Source organism: Jaculus jaculus, chromosome 1 (assembly GCF_020740685.1).
Source record: "Jaculus jaculus isolate mJacJac1 chromosome 1, mJacJac1.mat.Y.cur, whole genome shotgun sequence".
Classification (NCBI taxonomy): domain Eukaryota; kingdom Metazoa; phylum Chordata; class Mammalia; order Rodentia; family Dipodidae; genus Jaculus; species Jaculus jaculus.
In genome coordinates this window covers 150,054,055-150,077,994 of record NC_059102.1, presented here as the reverse complement: position 1 = coordinate 150,077,994, position 23,940 = coordinate 150,054,055, and the positions used below count along the sequence as shown (strand labels likewise).

Sequence of the window (23,940 nt, the reverse complement as noted above, 5' to 3'; positions counted from 1 at the left end):
GTTCTTAAGCCCTGTCCCAAATGCCCCTAAGCCACAGAGGAGTTTCTGGACTCCTCCCCGCAACCAGCACAGCCATTTTTCAGATGAGAAGCTGGTTAAGCCATGGCCTGGGCGAGAGCAGAGAAGACCGGCAAGAGGCATCCGGGTTGCCCCTCTGCCCAATAGGCCGAGGAGGGGAGCCTGCTGGTCAGAAAGACCAAGATGGACAGGGAGTGGGGCTGGGCAGGGCAGTGGTTGCTTCTGCTGGCAGATCCAGGATTTCTCATTATGGGCTGGGGGGAGGGGACTTGTAGTGCAGGCTGAGGCCACAGGGAAGCCCCGACCCTGAGCCCCTTCCAAGCACCTGGACATCATCAGGGTGACCCAGGCCCTAACGGACATCCCATCTCTGACCCACAGCCTCCAGCAGCAGCAAGGCTGTGGCAGCCTGGACCACCCGGAAGAGCAGCTGCCATCAGTACCCAGGGGATGAGGTGTGGCTTGGCCACAGGTAAGTAGTCCCAAGCCCTCTGGGCAGCAGCCAGTTGCCAAGCCTTCCTGGAAGCACACATCTTACACATGCATACACATGAGTTACGCGACCAGGACCTGGACAGGGTTCAAGGGGTTGACAAGGCCAGCACCTCTTGTACTGTAAGAGCCCGGACAGTCGTGGCAAGGAAATACAGTCACAGAGTCGCAGGGCTAATTCAGAAATGGGTGCTGGGAGAGGAGAAATGACCAGCCCACAAACCTGTAGGGGTAACCGTGTGGGGGAGGGGAGATCAATTCTTGGGAAGAGTACTAGGGGTGACCCTAATAAGAGGTCTCCTGAATAAGAGGGCCACCAGTGAGGGTGGCCAAGAGGTGTCAGGAGGGAGTCCTGGGAAGATTCCCCTCCTAACACACTATGGCTAGGCAAGAGGTTTGGGGGTCCCACCTGGGTTCTGTCCAGTGATTCGGAGCGGGTACCGGGTCTATAGGGCTGGGAGTGACTCCCAGCCCCCTAAGGCTGCAAAGTGGATTAGCTTCAGCTCCCCCACGGGGCGGCTGGAGCCTTCAAAGACTATCCCACCGGCAAGTCGTCAGCCTGGGAGCCTTGAGAGTGCGCGAGGGTCAATCTGGGCGCCCCACGCGGCTTCCAGCACCAGCTCGGCCCTGTGTCCCTCACGCGCCCCGCAGCAGGGCTAGGGAGGGCCCCATCCTGAATGGGCTTGCGCCGACCGCTCCAAGGCTGGTTTGCGCCTAGAGCCGCGGGAGCTGGATGATTCGCTGCAAGGCCGCGGGAGCCTCCGCCGCAGGGTCTCAGTTTCTCCATCCGCGCAATGGGGCCGAGGTGGGGTTTCGCCTCCCGCCCCGGGGCAGGGCTCCCGCTCGGTCGCCAGGTGGGGCGGGGACAGGGGCGGGGCGGGGCGGGGCTCGGGGCCCCCACAGCGCGGCAGCGGTGGCGGCGGCGGCGGCGCGTGCGCGCCCCGGACCGCGCGGTGAGTGCGGAGGGAGCCGGGGACCGGGGCGTAGGGGCGTCGGGGGCGGGGATCTGTAGGCCACCCGGACGGGGCCTACGGGTAGGCTGGGGCTGCCGGGTGCGGAGCTGGGGGGGCTGCCACCCGGGCGACGCCGAGCGAGCGATCGCGGGGACCCGAGAGGTGAGCGCGCGGGGGCTGCAGCTGGGCCGCGCCGGGCAGGCGCGCGCGCGCGCGGACCCCACGCCCCAACCCTGGTCCTGCGGCCGCCGGGAGAATGGGCCCAGTGGCCTTGAGAAACGGCGACCCCTGCTGGCGACAAGGGCGCTACTCCCCTCACCCTGTCCCAAGTCCTGCGACCCCCACCACCAGGACCTGACTCAGGGCCGTGGGGGCTCATGGCTCCCCCCAACGGCGCAGCCAAGTCGCGTTGTCACACTCCATCCCCATCTCCGTGGAGCCTGGGAGGGGCGCGGGCAGGCAGTGGAGAGAGAGGACGTCCCCGCCGAATCCGTCTGGTCATCGTGCCACCCTCATCCCTCCTCACCTCCAGTAGGTGTCGATGTCCAGATAACCCTCCTGGCGCAAAGTGATCCGGCGCCCACCCCCTTGCTTTGGCCAGACCGTTGCCTCTCCAGACCCAAGCTCCCCCGCCCCCCCCCTCCACCCACTGTGGAGGCTGTTGAGTGGCAAGGTAGAGGGGGAGAGGGCCGCAAGGGCCCATGGTAACAACACTCCAGGGGAAATGCTCGCTTATCATCCTGCAGGCGACACAGCCTGTTTGCCGGCAGGTCTGAACACCAAAGGAAAAGAGCTGTGAGCCCAGAGCTGCACAGGCCTCCTCTGGGCTCGGGCAAAGCATGACTTTTCAAAAATCGCTTCTCCTGTTCTAAAACACAGTTCCCTTTCTAGCCACAGACAGAGAGAGGTTTTGTGGGAGGGCTAGCGTCTGTGGGAGAGAGGTCCCCAGGCTCCTGTAGGGGTGGGCACAGGGGTTGTGGACCTCTGGCATCTAGCTGCCCATGTTATACGAATGCTGGCCCACTCCTTTCTTCCTAGGCCCTACCGCTCAGGGGCCATTTGATTTTTGCCTGAACTACCAGACCCACCCCCCTGATGGTGTCCTCCCCTTAGGGCCCACTCCAGGGCTAACTTTCCTAAGTTCCCTCAGACGGGTAAGCCACACTCCAGCTTGGATGCTTCAGTATTGCCTCTTTGCACCCAAACTAAGTGCAGGCAGTTCAGTTCAAAGCCCCCACCCCCAGCCCCGCCCTGCCCTCCCCTTCCGCCTCCACAGACAGGGGTGCAGGAAGGATCTTAGTGTGATGCAGGGGCCATGTGGACTGGTCTCTGTGGCAGCCTTGAGAAGCAGGCAGAGGCTCGCTCTCTCACAGAAGGGTTTGGCCAGCCAACTAGGGCTCGGTAACCACCCACTCAGGGGTGTCACTGTCTGTGGGAACTACTGTCGCAGACACTAGTGGTATCTTGGAGGAAACTGAGTTCAGTGGATAGGTTGGTTTGCCCCAAACTCCATCAACCACACCAGTCTCCTGGCCCCTTCCTTTGGGGGCAGTGTGGGAAGGAGCCACCTCCTCATTAAGAAGAACTCATGTTGTCGTGGAGTGGCGCTTGCCAGCTTTCTATCCCCATGGCTGCACATAGGACAAAGGGGCAGCCACCCCTCCCCACGGCACAGGCCCGCCCCAGTCCCTTCCACATTGTCACAGACCATTAACTCTGAGCTGGGGTTTCTGCATTCCTGTCTCCTTGGACCACACCACACAGCCAGGAAGAAAGCTGGAGATGGCTCCAGTGAGCCCTTGGCATCTGATCTTCCTGCTTAGGGCTGTGATGCATTTGCACACGTGCACCCCCAGGTTGTAGACCCTCTTGCTTGAAAGGTGCGCACACCATCATGGCTCTCTATCTCTGTGGACAGCAGACACCTGCACCCCATGGAATCCACAGTGCCCCAGGGGCTGGCTCTGCATTTAGCCAAGAGCCCAAAGTCCAAAAAGATCATGATGGGGTGTCAAAAGTCCCTGGCTGTGCTGGTCTCCCCACCACCTGCAGGCAGTGGAGGCCAAACTGGACTGGTTATGTACAAGGACCCTAAATCCAGCCAGGGGAGGAAGGAGGAACTGGCATCAAATGTTCACCCTGGGCCTCACCTTGCAGTATTGCTTCAGCAAGTGACCAGAGGTACCAACCTCACCAGGGGTCTGAAATGGACTGATGGTATTCTGACTTGCCCCCTCCCCAGGCCACCCAGAAGAGAAGGCCAGCCCACCCAGAGACACAGGCCATGCGGGGCTCTGTGGAGCTGCTTGTGACTTGGTTTCTAGTCTCGGTGGCAGGTGGCACCGAGCATGTCTACCGGCCCAGGTGAGCCAAGGCTTGGGCCTTGGGATGCTGGGGTTGCAGAGAGGAACTGTCAGCCCTGTTCAAGGCAGTCTCCCCCCCCCCCCCACCTCCAGTACTTGGGAGGGATTCCGTGTAGGCTCCAGGTGCCGGTTCTGCTCACAGCAACACTGGAAGCCCCTTCCCCGTATTTCTGTATCCCCGGGCTTGGGGGGTTCTGGCTCTGGGACTTCCTGCTGACTTCTGCCACCCCCTCAATAGCCGCAGGGTGTGTGCTGTGGGGGCTGCCAGGGGCCCTGTCTTGGAGTCCTTTGTGCAGCGAGTATACCAGCCCTTCCTCACCACCTGCGACGGGCACCGAGCCTGCAGTACCTACCGGTAAGTGTCTACTGCCCAGAACTAGGTTCCTTGCTCACCACACACACAGGAAGGGGCAAACCCACAAACACCCCAAGATTGGAGGCTCAGGCCTGAGCATTGAGCTGCCCCTGACATCAGGGCCTTTAAAAAAAAATTATTTACTTATTTATTGGTTTTTCCAGGTAGGGTCTCACTGTAGCCCAAGCTGACTGGAATTCATTAATGTAGCCTCAGGGTGGCCTCGAACCCTCGGGTATCCTACCTCCCGAGTGCTGGGATCAAAGGTGGGCGCCGCTACGCCTGGCTATCTTTTTCTTTTTGAGAAAGAGAGAATGGGAACTCCAGGGCCCCTCTGCAGATGAACTCCAGATGCATGCGCCACCATGTGCATCTGACTTAATGTGGGTTCTGCGGAATTGAGCCTGGTTCCTTAGGCTTCCCAGGCAAGTGTCTTAACCACTAAGCCATCTCTCCAGCCCCTCAGGGCCTATTTTTATAGGGGCTGCTTATCCCTTCAGTACCCCTCCACTCTAAGGGCAGGGCAGGCACTCATCCCTCCCTGGCATCAGTAGTAGTGCCTACCTCTTGAGAGCGACAGACACAGAGAGAAAGACAGATAGAGGGAGAGAGAGAAAATGGGCGTGCCAGGGCTTCCAGCCTCTGCAAATGAACTCCAGAGGCGTGCGCCCCCTTGTGCATCTGGCTAACGTGGGACCTGGGGAACCGAGCCTCGAACCGGGGTCCTTAGGCTTCACAGGCAAGCGCTTAACCGCTAAGCCTACCTCTTTTAAGTCTGCCTGTCATCCTACTCCAGCCCCGGGGACTGGAGCCATCACCCTTTTCCCCGTGACACATTCCAGTGCGCTCCAGTGGAGACCCCTAGCGGTCTCATCAGGCTAGCAGGTTAGCGTGAGAGGCATGCAGCCCCAGGGCACAGCTCAGAGGCTCTTCCTTGTTTCAAATGTGGGAAGCTCAGCTTCCTAGAAACATCTGGGAAAGGCCCCAGGTGCATGAGCCTGGACGCCCGGAGTCCAGAGACTCCTGAGCCCCCAAAGATAGCAGAGTGCTAGCGTCAGCAGTTTCAGTGCTGAGGACCCCAGGCCCAAGGAAGGGCAGCAAGCCAGACTTCAACCCAGTGCGCAAGTGACCCCTGCGGGGGGGGGGGGGAGGCACAGCCCTGCCTGGTTCTGGAACTAGGTGCCCACCGTAGAGCTTTGGTCCTGCTACCGGGCAGCAGGACACTAGCAGGGAAAGGGCTGTGCAGTGATGCACACTACCATCCCTGGGGAGGGCACTGATCGGACCCTGGGGTGATAGTATTAAACCATCTAGAAGCTGGCAGTTGGAGTGGCCAGGGCACATCCTGTCTAGGGAAGGCCTTGCCTAAGCCACTTCATGTTGGGCCCCTTTGAGCCATTTCCCCTCCTTGCAGAACCATCTACAGGACCGCCTACCGCCACAGCCCTGGGCCAGCCCTTACCAGGCCTCGCTACGCCTGTTGCCCTGGCTGGAAGAGGACCGGCGGGCTCCCTGGGGCCTGTGGAACAGGTAAGGGCAGCATGTCCTGCATGACAGACCCCCGCTGCCCAGCATAGCCCCTGCCTCCCTCTGAGTTGGTGACAGGCTTTCCCCACGTGCAGCAATATGCCAGCCACCATGTGGGAACGGAGGGAGCTGTGTGTGGCCAGGCCGCTGCCGCTGCCCTGCAGGATGGCGGGGAGACACCTGCCACACAGGTAAGGCCACTCCTGTCCTCCCAGTTGTCTTAAGACTCCCTGAGTGGGACCTAGCCATCTGTGGACAACTGTTCATCTGACCCCCGTTTCCCACAGACGTGGATGAATGCAATACCGGAGAAGCCAGCTGTCCCCAACACTGTGTCAACACCGCGGGCAGTTATTGGTGCCAGTGTTGGGAGGGGCACAGCTTGTCTGAAGACGGGACGCTCTGCCTGCCCAAGGAAGACTCCTCTCAGGTGGCCCCAAACCCTACAACAGGTGACTTCACCGCCCCACCACACACACACTTGCTGCTATGCTTGGGCTTGGAATGTGGGCATCCTTCCGTGGCTGAGCTGGGCATGGGGACACTGAGGGCAGCCAGCCCTCAGGGGAGGTTATCACCACACGGGAAAGACAGGGCCCAGGAGCTTTGGGCTGGAAGGAGGTTCATATGGAAGGCAGCAGAGCCACTTTCCCCAGGTTTCTGGAAGGTGTTGTGGGAAGGGCTCCCCCGGGGTGGGTGGGGGGAAGCCCATCTTGGCCCGGAGAATGGAAGACACACCATGCCGTCGCTGGTGACAGCACATTATTACTTTTGGTACGCGCTGTGACACTTCAAACTCGTACCGTGAGTAATAATGCGTCGTTAGCAGCCCAGCGCCAGGAGCCCGTCGGATTTCCGTGAAGACTACCATCCGCACACAAGATCAGGAGCCCAGGACCAAGGGGGAGCTCTGGGGAGCACTCAGAGCTGCATGCCCATGTTCCTCAGCAGGGCCTGAGGCCTCCAGTCCCGAGTGGACAGCAGTCCAGAGCGCTAGCCCTTCATCTCCAGGACTGTGTTCCCACAGCTGGGGCCGGGGGCGGGGGTGGCGGGCCTCAAATGTCTCCCTGGGGATAGAGGTCAGTTCTGGTGGGGTAGGGAGCTGCCCTCCCTGACCCGGGCCTGGATCTGCCCCCTCCCCAGGAATGGACAGCCCGGTGAGGGAGGAGGTGCACAGGCTGCGGTCCCGGGTCGATGTGCTGGAGCAGGTGAGGCCTGGGTGGGGGTGGGGCTGAGCAGCATTCATGGGGTTCCAGCCTTGCCAGGGCCCACAGACAACAGTCTTCAGGGTTGTGGTTCCAGCCCATGAGGTTGTGGGGTTCCATGGAGGAGGACTACAAAGATGCCGGCTTCCTTGCTATGTAAAACACTTCATGTGAGATGCCCCTGGCCAAGAAGATCCAAGCTTGGCTACCTCAAGTCACGTGTATAGGGGGATTCCAGGACCAGAAAGCTCACCCCACCTGTCACCCTGGGACAGATGTTATTTTGGGGTTTCCCACGGCTCTGCCAGTGGAACACCACCCTCTAGTGGCGAGCAGGGTCCAGTGCAACTGATTCCTTTAGCGGTCAGCGGAATCCTGCTCCTAGGGCTAGGTAGAGACTTGCCACACCTCCTCTTCGTTTTCCCTAAGAGCCCACGAAGCTGAGAGGGTTGAGGGGCCAGCCCCAGGGTCAGTGGCTTTCTGCACCCCTCCTTCAGAAGCTGCAGCTGGTACTGGCCCCACTGCACAGCCTGGCCTCACGAGCCTTGGAGCCCGGACTGCAGGACCCTGCCAGCCTGCTGGCCCACTCCTTCCAACAGCTGGACCGCATTGACTCCCTGAGTGAGCAGGTCTCCTTCCTGGAGGAGCAGCTGGGGTCCTGTGAGTGCCAACATGCCATCTCCCAGGCCCAGAGATCCTGAGGAGCCCCTGGGTGGTAGATAGGGACTAGAAGGCCAGAGGGTGGGGGTCAGATCTGCTGAGGTTGACCCCAGCCTCCCCTCCCACCCTAGGTTCCTGCAAGAAGGAGTTGTGAAGGCCACCTTGGCACCCACACTGGACTGAGCGGCCACCTCCACCCCTCCCAGCTAGACTCCAGACACTTGTTAGTGTCTCTACTCTGCCAGGTTGCTGGGACTTGGACGTGGGGTAGGGTCCTCCTGTGTGAATGCCAGGGAAGGTACGATGGCTGTCTACCAGTTGGTAGGGTAAGGGCCTGCCTCCATTTCTTTCATAATAAAATTAGGACTTGAACTGTTGTGTCAGTGGGTGGATTGTGGGGGAGGGGGTCCTGGGAGGAGCCTTCCCACTCAGTAATGGGCACTTTCCTGCCCAGGTGCCTCATTTCCACAAGCAGCGATAGTAGGTCCCCACACCCATCCGTAAGTCAAAAGGCAGCTCGTCAACCTTCCTCGACATACCACTAGGCCCGTGGCTCCGTTTGATGGGCTCCATATGCCACTTAGAAATGCACTGTGGGTAACCATAGCCCACTACTACCTGCAGGGAATTCAGAGGTTAGGGACTCGTGACAGACCGTAGCTCACAGAGCACTTTCAAGAGTCCGTTTATTAAAAAAAAAAAAAAAAAAAAAAAAAAAGAACGAACCGAGTACAGCAGTGACTTGTAACTCACAGTCTGTCCTCCTGGTGCTAGGTGGCCCAGGCATCCTGATAATGGGAGCCTGGCCGGGCCCTTCTCCTTGAAGGCCTGATGCAGGCCATGGCCTGGTCTCTATCCTGATTCTGCACCCTGTGGGCTTTCAGCAGCTGTTTCAGGGGACGTAGGACCTCAGCTCTGGCCACTCCTGCCTACTTTTGGGCATCTCCAGGTCTCGTGACTCAGTGTACCCACTGAGTGACCACGCATGGTGTCAGGTCAAGGAATCATGTGGGGGCCTCGGTCTGAGGCTGTGTCAGAAGGAACTACTGCTTCAAGGCCAGAATGAGAACTGGGTTTGGTGCGGGCTTCTTTATGTCCATCCTCCAGCCTCCGCCCTCCTGCCTGCTCGCCCTCCCCCACTCCTCCGCTCTGTGGGGCCCGAGTTACTGGGCTGGCTGGTATCCAGGCTCTTCCGGGGCTCCGTTCTCCTGGGGTGTCCTGGATATTTCCAAGAAGGTGCTTCTCATGGCCTTCTGACAGGTGTCCATGAGCTCGGTGACGTCGTCATTGGTGAGGCCAGTGGTAGGGACTGCGTCTAGCACCTCTACCTTGATTGTTCCTGGAGCGGGTACAGCGGATGTCAGGGACCTAGGGGCCCACTGGCACTGCCACTGCAGTGACTCCTTGCCTGGCTTCCTTACTGCTGGGTCTCCTGCCACCCGGTCACGGCTCTTTGACTCCTGGGCGGGGTGGGCTTGTTTGTAATTGCACTGTGGACGTGTGTGTACTCAGTGGGGTTTCAGTAACTGACCACCCCAGTATCTACCACCCATGACCTAGGGCATCTGCCTGGGCAGCCCTCATCCACTATACCTGCCCTTTCTGTCCTCTGCTTCGGCGGGAACCCGGGGCTCAATGCTAGAGACAGAGGCTGGCTCTTCCTACTGCCCTTTGACCTCTGAGCTTACCCTAAGCTCCAGGTGAGACCTGAGGACTTGCCTGGAAGCTGTTGCTCAACCTGGACCACTTCTCTCTCTGTGTGTAGGGGTGTGTGTGTGTGGGGGGGGGGGTGGTGGTGGTGGGGCAGGCTAGCTCAGTATGCAGATTTCAATGTGTGTGTACAGCCTGGACCAGTTACAGACCACACCATCCTGTTTCCTCATCTGAAAAATGGGGTGCTACCACCCACCCTCACAGGGCCACAGGGAAGAGCACTAAGATAAAGCCATGCTGGCCATAAGCTCCGACTGATTCAGGGCCTGGATTCATTCATTCATCCATTCACCCCACTCAGAAATGGGAACTCTAGCCGGGCATGGTGGCACACGCCTTTAACCCAGCACTAGGGAGGCAGAGGTAGGAGGATCGCTATGAGTGAGTTCAAGGCCAGCCTGAGACTCCATAGTGAATTCTAGGCTAGCCTGGGCTACAGCAAGACCCTACCTTGAAAAACCAAAAGAAAAAAAGGAAGGAAGGAAGGGAGGGAGGGAGGAAAACAGAAATGGGAACTCTGTGGAGAAGCCCAGGACTCTGACTGCCTGCTAGGTTAGACAGGATCCCTGAGTTCCTGGCCCATGGCTCTGGCTGTGGCTCACCCGAGGTGAAGAGCTTCGTCTTGACGTTGTAGAAGGAGGAGAAGGAGGAGTACACCACTGGAATGATGGGAACCTGTGGACAGGGAAGTACAGCCAGACATACGGTCATGGAGGTGCTCTGCCACCCACTTGTACCAGCCCTGACTGCTTCCAGGCATGGCGACCCCTCTATCCAAAATCCCATCATGCCCTAGGAGGTCCGGAATTTCAGACTCGGTCTGGCTCTACACCACCACCTCTGGGAAGCCACTCTGGGTTAGCATGCGCTTGTCTCCCCACACTGGATCATAAAATCAGCCTGGGAGTGGGAGGACAAGATCCTACCTATCGGGGTTGAAGAGGGTTCCCCTTCTCCCCTGCTATCCTGTTCCCCATCCCCAGGAGGCCTGGGGCCACGCCACCCAGGAGAGGAGGTGGATCCCACTGGCGTTCCTGGAAGGCCCCAGGGTCAGCTCCAGTGGTGACAGATGGCAGTGGCAGTTAATGATTAGCCAGGCATCAGGGGGCCTAGTTGTGTGTGTGTGTGGGGGGGGGGCAGGCCACAGCATAACCATGCCCCGGGGAAGGGGCAAGAAACGATGCATCTCTTGGGATTCTGCCATCCCTACACCCATCCCAGCTGCTGGTCTCCCCCCCCCCCCCACAGGGCCTGCTCATCGAGTCTGCCATCAAGGCAAGGGGTACATGACTTCAGCCCCAGGCCCTGCCACCCCCCGGGACTCATTTCCAGGCAGTTCTAGGGTCAGAGTACAGACTCCTGCCCCGGGCCAGGGCTCTTCAATCTCTTGCTGTTGGTGGGGGCCTCAAGGAGGCGGGGGTAGCTATCCTCTTATAGAACTAAGGCACTAGGGGTCCTGGAGGCCGCCTGCCACAGGGAAACCTCAGGGACAGAGTACAGAGACTTGCCAGGCAATAACCAGATGAACAGGACAAAGTCCCTTCCCCTGCCCCCAATGGTGGCTTTCCCTGCCATGTGGGTCTCCCCAGCATGGAAACAGAGGACCTCGATCCCGTAGGAGAGAGCCCCCCTCCCTAGGCTGTCAGGGATACCCCAGGGACACACTATTCCAAGCCCGCCCTGCCCCCAGAAGACCATGGAAGTCCAATGTCGGGAAGCAGAGCTCACAGGACGCTCTGCCCACACCGGAGCTGTACCCAGCCTGGGCCCCCTCGTCCAAACCCGTCGGGACCTAGGCCATTAGAGGAATGCTGTTCGTCATATCTGGCCTATCCAGCCAAGCAAAACTCCCCAGGGCCTAGCAGGCCTCATGTGCACCTCTCACAGAGCTCAAGTGAGGGAGACTACCAGCCTGGCCAGCCAGGGCGAGTGGATGCTGGTGCTGAGTGTTCATGGGCCTGCCCAAGCAGCAGTCTTTGCTGGGCAGTAGGTGTGTGTGGGCGGGGTGGGAGTGGGGTGCTAGGGGTGACAGGGAGTAGCTAGGCCCTGTCTCTGCCAGGTACAGAAGTCCCCAAGGACCAGAAGTCCCCAGCCTGTTCAGGACAACAACTTTACCCTAAAGTCACCTTGACCTATGTCCCAGTCCCTGCCCAGCCCAGCCCAAGAGGGCACAGCCTGGCCTACCTGGGCCTGGATAGCCAGGTAGAAAGCTCCTTTCTTAAAGGGCAGCAGGTCTCCATTGTCGTTGCGTGTGCCCTCGGGGTAGATCCACACTTTGACCTATAGGGAGAAAGCAGGCAGCCACTGCTTGGCCACCCCAGGGCCACGACCCTCCCAAGGAACCTCACACTAGGCAGCAGGTTTCTCTGCCGACAGCCCCCCCCAGCAGCAGCTCCTAAAGTTCCTGGACAATTTTCAGATGCGCAGAATTCTCTGGGGCGGCGCTCATACTCACATTGTCCCTGACCATGTGTTTGCCCACGTCGGCCATCACAGACATGGCGGTTCTGGAGCGCTGGCGGTTGATGAAGAAGACGCCCCCCAGGTACATGATGAGACCCACGGGCCCCAGAAACATCAGCTCGCGCTTGGCAATCTGTACGCAGCGCTTGGGGAGGATCTCCATGAGGCCTGGGTAGGAAGGAGAGGGAGACAGAGAAGTCGGGGGACTGGAGAGATGGCCTAGAGGTTAAGGTGCTTGCCTTCGGAGCCTAAGGACCCAGGTTCGATTCTCCAGGACACAGGTAAGCCAGATGCACATGGTGGTGCATGTGCCTGGGGTTTGTTTGCAGTGGCTAGAGGCCCTGGGTGCACCCATTTTCTCTCCCTCCTTCCCTGGTCTCTAATAACTAAATAAGTAAAAATAAATCAGAGTGGAAGACAGGCAGAAGAGAGAGAAATGAAGAGATAGAGGACAGGCAGAGAGATAGAGACAAATGGAGAGAAGGGACAGAGATGGAGAGACAGAAAGAGAAACATAGGTTAAGCAGAAGGCAGGCCAAGGAGAGGAGGAGACAGAAGGAGAGACAGGCAGAGAGAGGACAGAGCAAGGAAGACGGACACGGCAGAGACAGACACAGAGAAGGAACCAGAAGAGACAGACGGAGACGAGAGACAGAGAGGGAATTACAGACAGAGGAGAAGGCACGGATGAGAGAGACGGAGACGAGAGACAGAGACTCAGAAAAGACAGAGGATGAAGAGATGGATGGAAAGATAGGGACAGGAGATATATAAAAAAAAAAGGAGAGACAGCAAAAGTGAGAGAGGAGGGAGATAGAAAACAGCAACGAAGGAAAGAAATGACGGGGTGGGTACAAGAGACAGGGAAAAAAGGGACAGGAAGGAGAAGAGATAAGAGGGAAAGGGAAAAAAAAAGGGAAAGAGGGAAAGAAACTAAAAAGGACATTCTCAGAGCCAGGCGTGGGCCCCCCCACCAGGAGGAGGGGCTGGCAACACACGTCCCATAGCCCACCTGGCAGTCCCTGAGACTTCAGGCTCAACCCCTTCTTACGGAAGAGTGCGGCTCACGACGGAACCCCAGGCTACCCTAATGCCCAGCTTGGGGCAGGCCCGGGGCTGGAGGAAGGCATGGGTCTCCGGGCCTTGCTCTGCCTAGACCACCAAGGGTCCAGGCCAGTCTCCCTCCTCCGCCCTTCCCATACCCAAGCCTCGGTGGCAGCCTACCCATCATGTCCAGGATGCTCTGGTGATTGGAGATGATGACACAGGGGCTGTTCACCTCTAGCTTCCGGCGGCCCTTGACCTCAAAGTGGAGGCCATACACGTACTTGAAGGAACGCACAAACCAGCTGATGATGCTGAGGGCAGAGGCATCAGTGAGCAGAGGGTTCCCGCAGCCAGCGGCTTGGCCTCCTGCCAGGGAAGGGCCATGCTGGGGAGAGGGCAGGCCACGCAGCATGGGCCAGGAGACTCAAGGCACAGTCCTGAAGGCCAGCTCACCCTGCTTCCCAAGGGGGCACCTTAAGTATCCTGTAACAAGCCCCAGTTATTTAGAGAGACTGTCACAGGCACTGGGTTACAGGGATGCAAGCAGGGGTGATCCAGCCCTCTTGCTCTTCCCACCAGAACATCTTTCCTTTATGGTGTAGTCCTTGGTAACAGAAAGAGGGAGGTGCCACCCCATCGATCCCAGCACACCCTGTTCTTCACAGACTATAGTACACCCCATCTCTGGGTTCCCAACAGTTCTGAGAAGAGGTCCCAGAGATTAAATCAATGTGACTGTATAGGTACATGTGTAAGTGTGGGTACACACACATACCACAGCACATATGTGGAGGTCAGAGGCAACTTCAGGTGTCAGTCAGTCAGTCCTTGTCTCCCAACTTATTGGAAGCCTTGTTCCTGACTACCCCAGGCTAGCTGAGACTCCAGTCTCTACCTCCCATCTCATTGTACGTAGCTACTACAGACACAGACTACCATGCCTGGCTTTAAGCGATTCTAGGGAACAGAACGCAGGTTGCCACACTTACATGGCATGCTTTAACCACTGAGCCATCTCCCCAAGCCTCTATCTGAGTTAGTGGTTAAGGTGCTTGCCTGGAAAGCCTGAGGACCCCAGTTAGATTCCCTATGTAAGTCAGATGCAGAAGGTGGTACATGTGCCTGGAGTTTGTTTGCAGTGGCTAGAGGCCCTGATGTGCCCATTCTCTCTCCCAAATAAATAAATAAATATTATGGTAAAGGACGGGGGAGATGGCTCAGTGGTTAAAGGCCATGCTTGCAAAGCCTGCTGGCCAAGGTTCAATTCCCCAGTACTCATGTAAAGCCAGATGCCAAGCGACACATGTGTCTGGAGTTTGTCTGCATGACAAGAGGCCCTGGTGTGCCCGTGCTCATACTGTCTCTGTCTCAAAGAAAAATATTTTTAAAATAAATCTTAAAAGGGCTGGGCGTGGTGGCGCATGCCTTTAATCAATCCCAGTACTCGGGAGGCAGACGTAGGAGGATTGCAGACAGCTCTAGGCCACCCTGAGACTCCATAGTGAATTCCAGGTCAGCCTGGGCTAGAGCAAGACCCTACCTCAAAAAGCCAAAAATAAACAAACAAACAAATAAAACACCACTTTACTTCTTAAGTATATCACCACTGTCTAGCCATTGCCATAGTCCATCTTCCGAAATCTCTTCCAAACCCACCGTGTCCCCTTTAAACTGACACTTTGTCCTCAGCCCCTGAAAACTCCCACTCTTCTGTCCTGTCTGTCCCCAGAGTTGTCAGCTCTGGGGGCCTCATAGAAGTAGACTCCCACAGGATTTCCTTCTGAGACTGAAAACCAATGAGGCTTCTCACCAGCTGCATTGTCATGGAACCCACCAGTGGGAAGGGGGAACCAAGTCAGGGAAGGAAGCCCAACGCTGATTCACAGTGTTATTTCAGCCCTCCTCCCCAGGTCTGAAAGTCTAGGGTCCCCTCTTTTTCCTCATCCTCCCATTTCTTCTTCCATAAGTCACAACTTCTGGGATCCCGGTGAAGCTGCAAGGGAGCTTAGGCAGGGATTCAACGAAAACATGAGCTGGGGGATGGCTCAGTGGTTAAGCGTGCTTGCTGCTGAAGCATGAAGGCCTCTAGGGTAATGTCGAGTTCAACTCAGGACTCATAAAAAGCTGGGTGTGGTCAAGCACTTCTATAGCCCCAGTCTGGGGGCTGAGGAAGAGACTGGAGAATCTCTGGGACTCCCTGATCAGCAACTCTAGGCTGGGGAAGAGACCTGTCCCAAGGAAAGAAATGTGTGGATGTGCGTAAGAGAAGGACACCCACTGTTTTCCTCTGGCCTCTTTATGCATATTCATGGGGTGCATGCATCTGCCCATCACACACACACACACACACACACACACACACACACACACACAGGCTGGAGAGATGGCTCAGTGGTTGAGGTACTTGCCCACACAGCCTAATAACCCTGGGTTTGATTCCCCAGTACCTGTAAAAGTGGTGCATACACCCCGAGTTTGTAGCAGCTGGAGGCCCTGGTGTGCCCATTCTCTCTCTGCTCTCTATCCCTCTCTGCTTGCCAATAAATAAAGCGTAAAAACTAACAGGGCCCGGGACAGTGGCCCCCACTCGCTGGGCAAGAGACAAGAGATGGGTCTAGGGCTGGAGAGAGGCCTTGGCGCTAAGGTGCTTTCCTGCAAAGCTTAAGGACCCCGGTACCTATGTAGGCCAGATGCACAGGTGGCGCATGTGTGTGGAGTTCATTTGCAATGGCTAGAGGCCCTAGCACACCCATTGTCTCTCTCTAGTAAATAAATAAAATAGGATAGGGCTGGAGCTGGCTTAGTGGTTAAGGCACTGGCCTGCAAAGCCAAAAGTCCCAGGTTCAATTCCCAGGGCCCATGTAAGCCAGACACACAAGGTGGCACATGTGTCTGGAGTTCGTTTGTAGTGATTACATGCCCTGGCATGCCCATTCTCTCCCCCTCTCTCTAAAATAAATAAATAAAATAAAAATTTAAAGAGAGAGATGGGTCTACAGAGCAGGTGAGAAGCCTGCCCTAACCTTGCCAGGCACCTCAAGGAATCCTCCCTAAGGCAGTATCAGAAGAGTTTGGAGCCAGTCCAGGTGATTAGAATCATGGCATCTGGAAGTGCCTATGAACGCCTGAAGGGCAAGGCAGAGGAAAATCACAGCCATCTGAATTGATTTATTGCCAGGGACATTCATGTTTTAGTGTGTGTGTGTACGCATGCCGCAGGGGATGGAAGCCAGAGCCTCTGGCAGGCAGTTCAAGGGCGGTGTCACCAAGCCACACCACAGCTTGATTCCACCAGCTTCAGCGTCCCTAGCCCTAAATCCCAAATGCTTCTCCAAAATCCCAATTTTAGGGGGTATGTAAAAGTTCCACACTTGCTGGGCATGGTGGGGACTCACCTTTAATCCCAGCACTTGAGAGGCCAACGCAGGAGGATAGCTGTTGAGTGTTTGAGGCCAGCCTGACACTATATAGTGAATTCCAGGTCAACCTGGGCTAATACAAGGCTCTACCTCCAAAAAAAAAAAAAAGACCTCATGTGAGGGGGCTACAGTCACATGGAGAAGCACTAAAAACATTCTAGAAAGTTACCTTTGGGAAATGTGTACAGATATAGATGACAAACAGCAAGACTTTCTATTTAGACTTGGGTCCCAGTCCCTGTCAGCCTCATTATGTTTGTATAATTTTTTTTTTTTAAAGCAGAGTCTCACTCTAGCCGAGGCGGGCCTAGAACTCACAGTGATCCTACCTCAGCCTCCTAAGCAACGGGATTAAAAGTGTGTGCCACCACACTCAGTGGACTGCCTCTATAATGTACATGTAAATCTTCCAAAACCCTAACCCACTCAAAATCGAAAACAATTTTAGTCCTGAGCATTTGCATTTTTTTGAGACAGGGTCTCATGTAGCTCAGGCTGGCCTCATACTCAATATGGAGTAGAGGATGACCTTGAACTTCTTAGAATTAAAAAAAAAATGGTGGCAGCTGGAGAAATGGATTAGCAGTTAAAGGTACTTGCTTGCAAAGTCTGGTGGCCTGAGTTGAATTCCCCAATACCCAAGTAAATAAAGCCAGAAACAAATTTGTGCATGCCTCAGGAGTTCAGTGGCAAGACACCTTGGCATGCACGTACCACATTTAAATAAATAAATAAAGGCTGGAGAGAGGGCTCAGTGGTTACAGTGCTTGTCTGCAAAGCCTAACCATGCAGGTCCAATTCTTCAGTAAAGCCAGATACACTTCAGCCAGGTAGCACATGCATCTGGAGTTCGTTTGCAGTGGCTGGAGGCCCTGGCCTGCACATTTCATCTGTCTCTTTATGTCTGTATCTCTCTACTTGCAAATAAATAAATGTAAAAGAAAAAAAAAAGGAATCCTGGTGCTGGAGAGATGGCTTAGTGGTTAAGGTGCTTGCCTGCGAAAGCTAAGGACCCATGTTTGAATCTCCAGATCCCATGTAAGCCAGACACACAAGGGTGAGGCAGGCGCAAGGTGGCACATGCCCACTAGGTGATGCAAGCACCTGAAGTTTGACTGCAGTGGCTGAAGTCCTGGTGCGCCAAATCTGTCTCTCTCTTCAAAATAATAATAAAAAAGGAATTCTGAGGCTGGAGAGATGGCTTAGCAGTTAAGACACTTGCCTGTAAGCCTGAGGACCCATGTTCAACTCCCCAGATCCCATATAAGCCAGACGGACAAAGGCGAGGCAAGCACAAAGTCAAACATGCCCACTAGGTGGCGCAAGTGTCTGGAGTTCTATAGCAGTGGCTGAGGCCCTGGCATGCCAATTCTCTCTGTTTCTCCCTCCCTCCCTCTCTCTCTAAAATTAAAAAAAAAGGTGGGGGAGGATGGGGAGAATCCCAAAAACAACTATGGTAAAACAGACATTACAATCTTGGGCTGGGGCATGGCTCTGTGATAAAGCACTGGATTGGAATGCACAAGACCCTGGTTTCCATAAATAAATAAATGGGTTTCTCCAGACAGGGGAAGGTACCAGCTAAGCGCTGCAGAGCTGCAGCTTCGGGCAGACACTGGGAGCCCTGGTGGGAGGCTACACTAAATGTGTGTGTTGGGGGGGAGGGGAATGTGGCTTCACCTGGTGTTTGCTACATCAGACTCCATACTCAAGGATTCCGGCATCGCACAGCTTTGCTCTGACACGGCCTGGTGGGTAGGTTTTGGCACCTGCTCTACAGGGGAGGTGTAGGCTCAGAGGTCAGTGGGGTTAGTGACCTGCCTCCAGGGCTTTCCAAAGGGAGGAAGCCACGTGGTCAGCAGTTTCCTAAACGGGCCTGAGGTGTGTGGGCAGGGACAGGGGGCAAAGTGAGGGTTCCTGAGGCTGTCTCAGCCTTGCCTCAGTGACTAGGGGCTTGGCAGCCCCCACTCAACCCCAAAGTCAGACTCCCAAGGGGAGGGGGGTTCAAAGTGCCTAGAGAAGCAGAAGGAGAGGGAAGAGAAGGGTCATTCTCAGGGTGACAACCTTAGCTGCCAGTCCAGCCTCCTCCCCAAGCCTCTGATGTCCAGGTACCTCACATGTCCTGAGATCTCAGAGGGCAGGCATACCCTTGTCTTCTCTCTCTCTCCACTCAAAAAGTGCCAAGGTTGGGGCTGGAGAGATGGCTCCGCAGTTAAGGCCTGCAAGGCCTAATGACCAGGTTTGATTCCTTAGTGACCACATAAAGCCACATGCACAGAGGCGCATGTATCGGGAGTTCGTTTGCGATGGCTGAAGGCCCTGGCACACCAATTCTGTCTGCCTCTCTTCTTGTAAATAATAAAAATATATTTTTAAATACTTTTATTTTTATTTTTTGGTTTTTCGAGGTAGGGTCTCACTCTGGTCCAGGCTGACCTGGAATTAACTCTGTCATCTCAGGGTGGCCTTGAACTCATGGCAATCCTCCTACCTCTGCCTCCCAAGTGCTGGGATTAAAGGCGTGCGCCACCACGCCCGGCCCAAAATTTTTATTTTTGTTTATTTCAGAGAGGGAGAGAGAGAGAGAGAGAGAGAATGGCATGGCAGGGCCTCCAGCCACTGCAAACAAACTCCAGACACATGTACCTCCTTATGCATCTGGCTTACGTGGGTCCTAGGTAATTGAACTTGGGTCCTTTGGCTTTGCAGGCAAGCGCCTTAACTGTAAAATGTCAAGGTCCAGAAGCCCAAGTGCCTGGGGATAGAGTCAGTGCTCAGCTGGGCTTTCTGTTTTCCAGTGTGAGGCATGGGGACTGACTGCCAGGGTGTGACCACTTGGGGGCTTACTAAGCTCCGGCTTTGGGTCACACAACTAGGATTTGGAGCCTGGCTTTTAGCATTCCAGTTGTGACCCAGAGATACTCTTGACTCAGGTGTCCCTTCCTACCTGTGCAAGGGGAAGAAGCGATCTTCTACGAGCCTGGTCCCTCTCCCCTCCCCCGCCTGACCCTGCCCTGGGGGACCTCCGTCAGCAGTAGCTGTGCCAATCCTGACACAAGCAGAGAAGGAGAATAACTCCTTTTAAGGAGGGACAGTGTCTTCACCTACTCTGTCCCCTCTACCTATTTCATCACTGCCCACAGCTGGCTCCAGGAAGCCGGGAAGCAGTTCAGTTCAAGGTCAGGGTTTAGGCCATAGGCCTGGCTGTCCTCGTGGAAGGCCACTAGCTGACCCTTGCCCTTGCTTCTGGTCCTGGGCTGTTCCCAGAAGACCATGTGGCATGTTGGGCGGAGACTTGCTAGGTGGGGAGCCGGGAACTCCATGGGCCATGCGGGGCTGATTTGCTAGGGAAGGGCATGTGAGGAGCCATCCGTGGACTTAGCTAGGGCGCCAGGAGACCCCAGAGAGGCCACATGACAGGCACCAGCGAGCAGAAGGAGACAGGGTGAGGTTGTTTTTGGAAACCTTCCTGTTGCTTCCAATCTAGGCCTATGTGACAGATCCCCAGGAGCCACAGCAAGGCCCACCCCTTCTGTTACCTCTGTTTGCCCCAGGTCATGGGAAGCAGGCATAGCCCTTGGCCAGTCCCGGCCATTTCGAAGTGTGGAGTCATATGGAAGGAGCACGGTAATGGGAAGGGCTCCTTCCTCTCTAACCACAGTAGTGGCATCTTGACCCCTGAAAATGATGGAGCTTGGCTCTGGTAGCCTTCCCAATGGCCGCTGCAAACTAACTCCAGACACATGGGCCACCTGTGTATCTGGCTTACATGGGTCCTAGGGAAGCAAACTGAGGTCCTTTGGCTTTGCAGGCAAACACAAGACATATCTCCAGCCCCTGTTCTTAATATTTAAGCCCAACAGACAGGCTTTTTTTTTTTTTCAAGGTAGTCTCACTCTATTCCAGGCTGACCTGGAATTCACTATGTAGTTTCAGTGGCCTTGAACTCACAGTGATCCTCCTACCTCTGCCTCCTGAGTGCTGGAATTAAAGGCGCCACCACACCCGAATTTTTTTTTTTTTTTTGTAATGCAAGAAAGGGAGAGTGACAAAGAGTTGGCACACTGGGGCCTCAGCCACTGAAACTCGATTCCAGATGCATGGGCCCCCTTGTCCGCATGTGTGACCTTGCCTGATTGCGCCACTGGTCACTGTGCATGTCACTGTGCGTTTGGCTTACGTGGGACCTGGAATGAGGCCTTAGGCTTTGTAAGCAAGGACCTTAACCACTAAGCCATCTCTCCAGCTCTTTTTCAAATTTATTTATTTATTTTTGAGAGAGAGAGAGAGAGAGAGAGAGAGAGAGAGAGAGAAATGGACGCACCAGGGTCTCTAGCCACTGCAAATGAACTCCAGACTCATGCACCACCTTGTGTATCCGGCTAACATGGGTCCTGGGGAATTGAACCTGGGTCCTTTTGGCTTTGCAGGCAAGCATCGTAACCACTAAGCCATCTCTCCAGCCCTAAACTGTTCTTATTAAAGTGAGCCAACCCTCCAGCTGGGCCCAGTTCTAATACAGCCTCTCTGGGTTTTACCACCTTCACCCCCCCATTAAATGTATGTATAATTAGAGAGCATCTACCTCCCTGGCCTGCACACAGAGACGGGCTCTGGCCTCCATACACAATGCTCCCTGGAGGTGTCCTGGGTCACCCACTCAAGCCACGTATGGCCAAACGGCCTCAGCACTGTGTTCTCAAGACTGTTCCCTGCATCCTCAGAACTCCAGTCCAAATGGCAAAGGGCGTACAGAACGGGGCTGCCACTCCTGGAGCTCAGGGCCTGACCTCCAACCCCACCGTGGCCACCAAGCTCCCTGCTGGTAGACACCACTCTTAACGTGTCTGTGTGTGGCCTGGGGCAGCATCACCACAGCTGGGCTGGGCACACAGGATGGACAACAGCACTTCCTCTGGAGTGGCTCTCTGGGGTTCCAGATGAGCCAGGTTCTGGCTCTCAGGGAAGGGGGCCACTCACTTTTTCTTCTCATACCTCCACCCCCTGGCCTTAAGTCTCAGGTTGCTACTCTGCGCTTCCGGCTCTGTATTGGTGGTGCAGGGGGATGGGTCTACCCACTAGGCGGGCCTCCACCACCCAGGTTCAGAGTCTGTGCCGGTCCTTTCCTTTCCCCCTGACTCACACTCCCTGACCCAGCAAGCCCCTTCTCAACACTGACCCCTCCCAGTGACTCACAGCCTCCAGATCCTGCCTTTCCATATCCAATACTTGGCCATTGTCATTGAGGGAAGTCATCACAGGGACCTTGGGATGGGGCTGCAGGGGGCAGGGGGCAGGGGGGAGGGGAGGGGGGAGGGGCTCCTGGGCCTCCAGGCTACTCTTCCCACCAGCCGGGACAGAACACCTGCTGTTAGCCAGCCAGTGTCCTGGGGGGTACAAGGTCTTTGTCTAGACTCTAGCTAGGGGGAGGGTACAGAAAGGTCCAAGGGACCCCTTGTCTTAGCTGAAGGCTGGGTACGGTGGGACTGGGGATGGCACAAACCCATGGTGGTTTGGCCAGCCCAGGAGCCAGCAGCAGTTCCAGAAGAGCTGCCAGTGAGGTAGGAAGCGAAGGGGGGGAAGAGGATGGGAGAGCTATTACAGGGGAAGAGGGCTAAAACCAACTACAAGGAGCTCCCAAATCAGGGGCAGTCAAAAAGCCCAGGGCCCAGACTCTCCACGTGCACCCCGCTAAGCTGTCAGGCCCAGGGCCTCAGAACCAGGCATACCCTCCCCTGATCCGGCTCAGAGAGGGCAGAAAGCCCACCAGGCCCCTGGCCTTAAGAGCCCTGTGGAGACCCTCCTCTGGCTCAGACAGTTCCCTCATCTTAATCTCAGACAAGGCGGAGGGACATTGTATAGGGTGGAGGACCCCTCTTTAGGGCAGCTGGAGGTATGAGGCACGCCTCCACACACCTGTCTTAACCTTAGGCCGGCTCCCTAGAACACTGGATAAAGCGGACAGGTCACCACAGATGAATAATTAGCCCTCTCTGTAACTGGGCTTCTTGGGGGCCCACTCTCCTGATGAGACCTGGGACTCATGAAATATGGCTGGTTCAGACAGCACCCCCTCCCCCCAAGACAGGCCACAGTGGAGATGGTGCAAAATCAGGAAACTCTGTAACCACTTGAGAAGATGGGGCCTCAGGGATCACAGGATGCCCTACACCCAGCCAAGGCTGGGGCATTGCAAAACCATCAGCTAGACAGTCCAAACAGGGCAGAGAGGAGGTGTAGCAAACAGTCCCCGTGAACCATCAACTGGGAGAAAGAGCAGAAAGCCGTCCCCTCAACTAAGAAGAGGTCAGCCCAGCCCAAAGCCCTGAACTGACTCCCTGCCTGACCACCAGGCTTCCCTGCTGTGCGAGGCTGCGGGGGGGGGGGGGCGGGATTCGCGCCACTGTCCCCCTTACCCTTCCTCCTTCCCTAGCTGGCCCAGGGGCAGGCAGCTCCTCCCCTCTCATCTCTCCACTTCCCCAGAAGAGGAAGTTAAGGCCAGAGGAATCTGCGGCCACACCTGGCTACAGGTGTCTCCTCCTCACCTGCGACCAAGGCCGAGACGGGGTGGGCGCGGGGGAGGAGGGAGAGAGAGAGAGACGACAAGGGAAGCCCGAAGTGTCTGCGGCCCTGAACATTCCCTTAAAGCCCATCACCGGCCTCGTTCTCCCCCCTCCCCGCCCCCCCCCCCGCGATCGGTGAAACGAGATCGGGTCTCTTCCCAGCTTCGCGCAGCAGCGCACCCCCCCGCCCCTGGCTCTCCACCCCGAGTCCCATCAACCATCCACCGCGAAGCCGGCGCACGGGCGAGGAAAGGCCCCGAGAGCGCGCTGCCGCCGTGCCCCGGGGGTGGGGTGGGCATATTGTGACGCGGGCCGGTCGGCGGCGGGCCCGGGACGGCGGGGCGGAGCAGGAAGAGTGCGGGGAGCGGAGAAAGTTTCGGGAAGCGGAAGCGCGCGCGATCCCTGCCTGCTTCCCACGGGATCCCCCCCCCCCCGCGCGCGCCCCAGCACCCAGCTCCCCCCCTCCACACCCCCAGCGCACTTGCCTCATGTTGTCCACCGTCCGGCCGCCGTGGCGCAGCAGACAGACGACCGAGGCCACGGCGGACATGAACATGCAGAGCAAACAGTACAGGCCGACCTTGGCGTAGAACCTGGCGGCGCGGCTCAGCTGCACCAGCAGCAGCAGCAGCAGCAGCGCCGCCGTCAGCCACGGCCACAGCTGCTCCATTGGTGGCCGCGCCCCAGCCCCGACGGCGTCCAGCCGCCCCGCCAGCCCCGCCGCCCCTTATGGCGAGAGAGAGACACAGAGAGAGAGGAGCGCGGGAGGGCGGGACAGGTTAGGTGCGGCCACCGCCCCGCCTCATCACCGCCCCGCCCGGTCCGGCTCGCTCGCGGGGCATCGCGCCCCGCCCCACCCCACACCGCTGTGTCACCCATCCCGGCCCCGCCCCGTGCCCCAAGTCCCTGAGGCTCTGGGTGGCGCTCGCCACCCCCCCCACCACCACCACCGTGGCTCTCTTCTGCGCAACAGGGTGAGCTGAGCTCGGGAGTGGCCTCCCACACTTACAGACTCCCGCCTCGCAGCTACAGGTCTTCTCCCCCTACCCCCCGACACACCCACCACACACACACACACACACACACACACACACACCCAGCCCAGAACCACAGCTCCTCCAAGGGCGTGAGGATCATCGTGGCGGTCTAGTCACCACATAAA

At 56.8% G+C, this 23,940-nt stretch overlaps 2 protein-coding genes across 4 annotated transcripts; one reads left to right on the top strand and one right to left on the bottom strand.

Annotated features, from left to right (window-relative positions):
* Nucleotides 1-399: 399 nt before the first annotated feature.
* Egfl7 (EGF like domain multiple 7) lies at nt 400-7,945 on the top strand. 3 transcript variants are annotated; one of them, XM_004654072.2, is made up of 9 exons: nt 400-490; nt 3,706-3,827; nt 4,065-4,181; nt 5,596-5,711; nt 5,804-5,899; nt 5,996-6,160; nt 6,852-6,916; nt 7,411-7,573; nt 7,705-7,945. In XM_004654072.2, the coding sequence occupies exons 2-9, from the start codon at nt 3,748-3,750 to the stop codon at nt 7,725-7,727; spliced, it is 825 nt and encodes a 274-aa protein (XP_004654129.1). In that variant the 5' UTR covers nt 400-490; nt 3,706-3,747; the 3' UTR covers nt 7,728-7,945. The 3 variants fall into 3 exon arrangements, with proteins under 3 accessions (XP_004654129.1, XP_044997551.1, XP_044997552.1); XM_045141616.1 differs by lacking the exon at nt 7,411-7,573; XM_045141617.1 differs by lacking the exons at nt 400-490; nt 7,411-7,573 and adding an exon at nt 1,440-1,463.
* Nucleotides 7,946-8,282: 337 nt separating this feature from the next.
* Agpat2 (1-acylglycerol-3-phosphate O-acyltransferase 2) lies at nt 8,283-23,466 on the bottom strand. The gene is made up of 6 exons (XM_045132139.1): nt 23,264-23,466; nt 12,974-13,107; nt 11,742-11,917; nt 11,471-11,566; nt 9,889-9,961; nt 8,283-8,912 (listed from the first exon to the last, which is right to left on the bottom strand). The coding sequence occupies exons 1-6, from the start codon at nt 23,446-23,448 to the stop codon at nt 8,737-8,739; spliced, it is 840 nt and encodes a 279-aa protein (XP_044988074.1). The 5' UTR covers nt 23,449-23,466; the 3' UTR covers nt 8,283-8,736.
* Between the last annotated feature and the right edge of the window lie 474 nt (nt 23,467-23,940).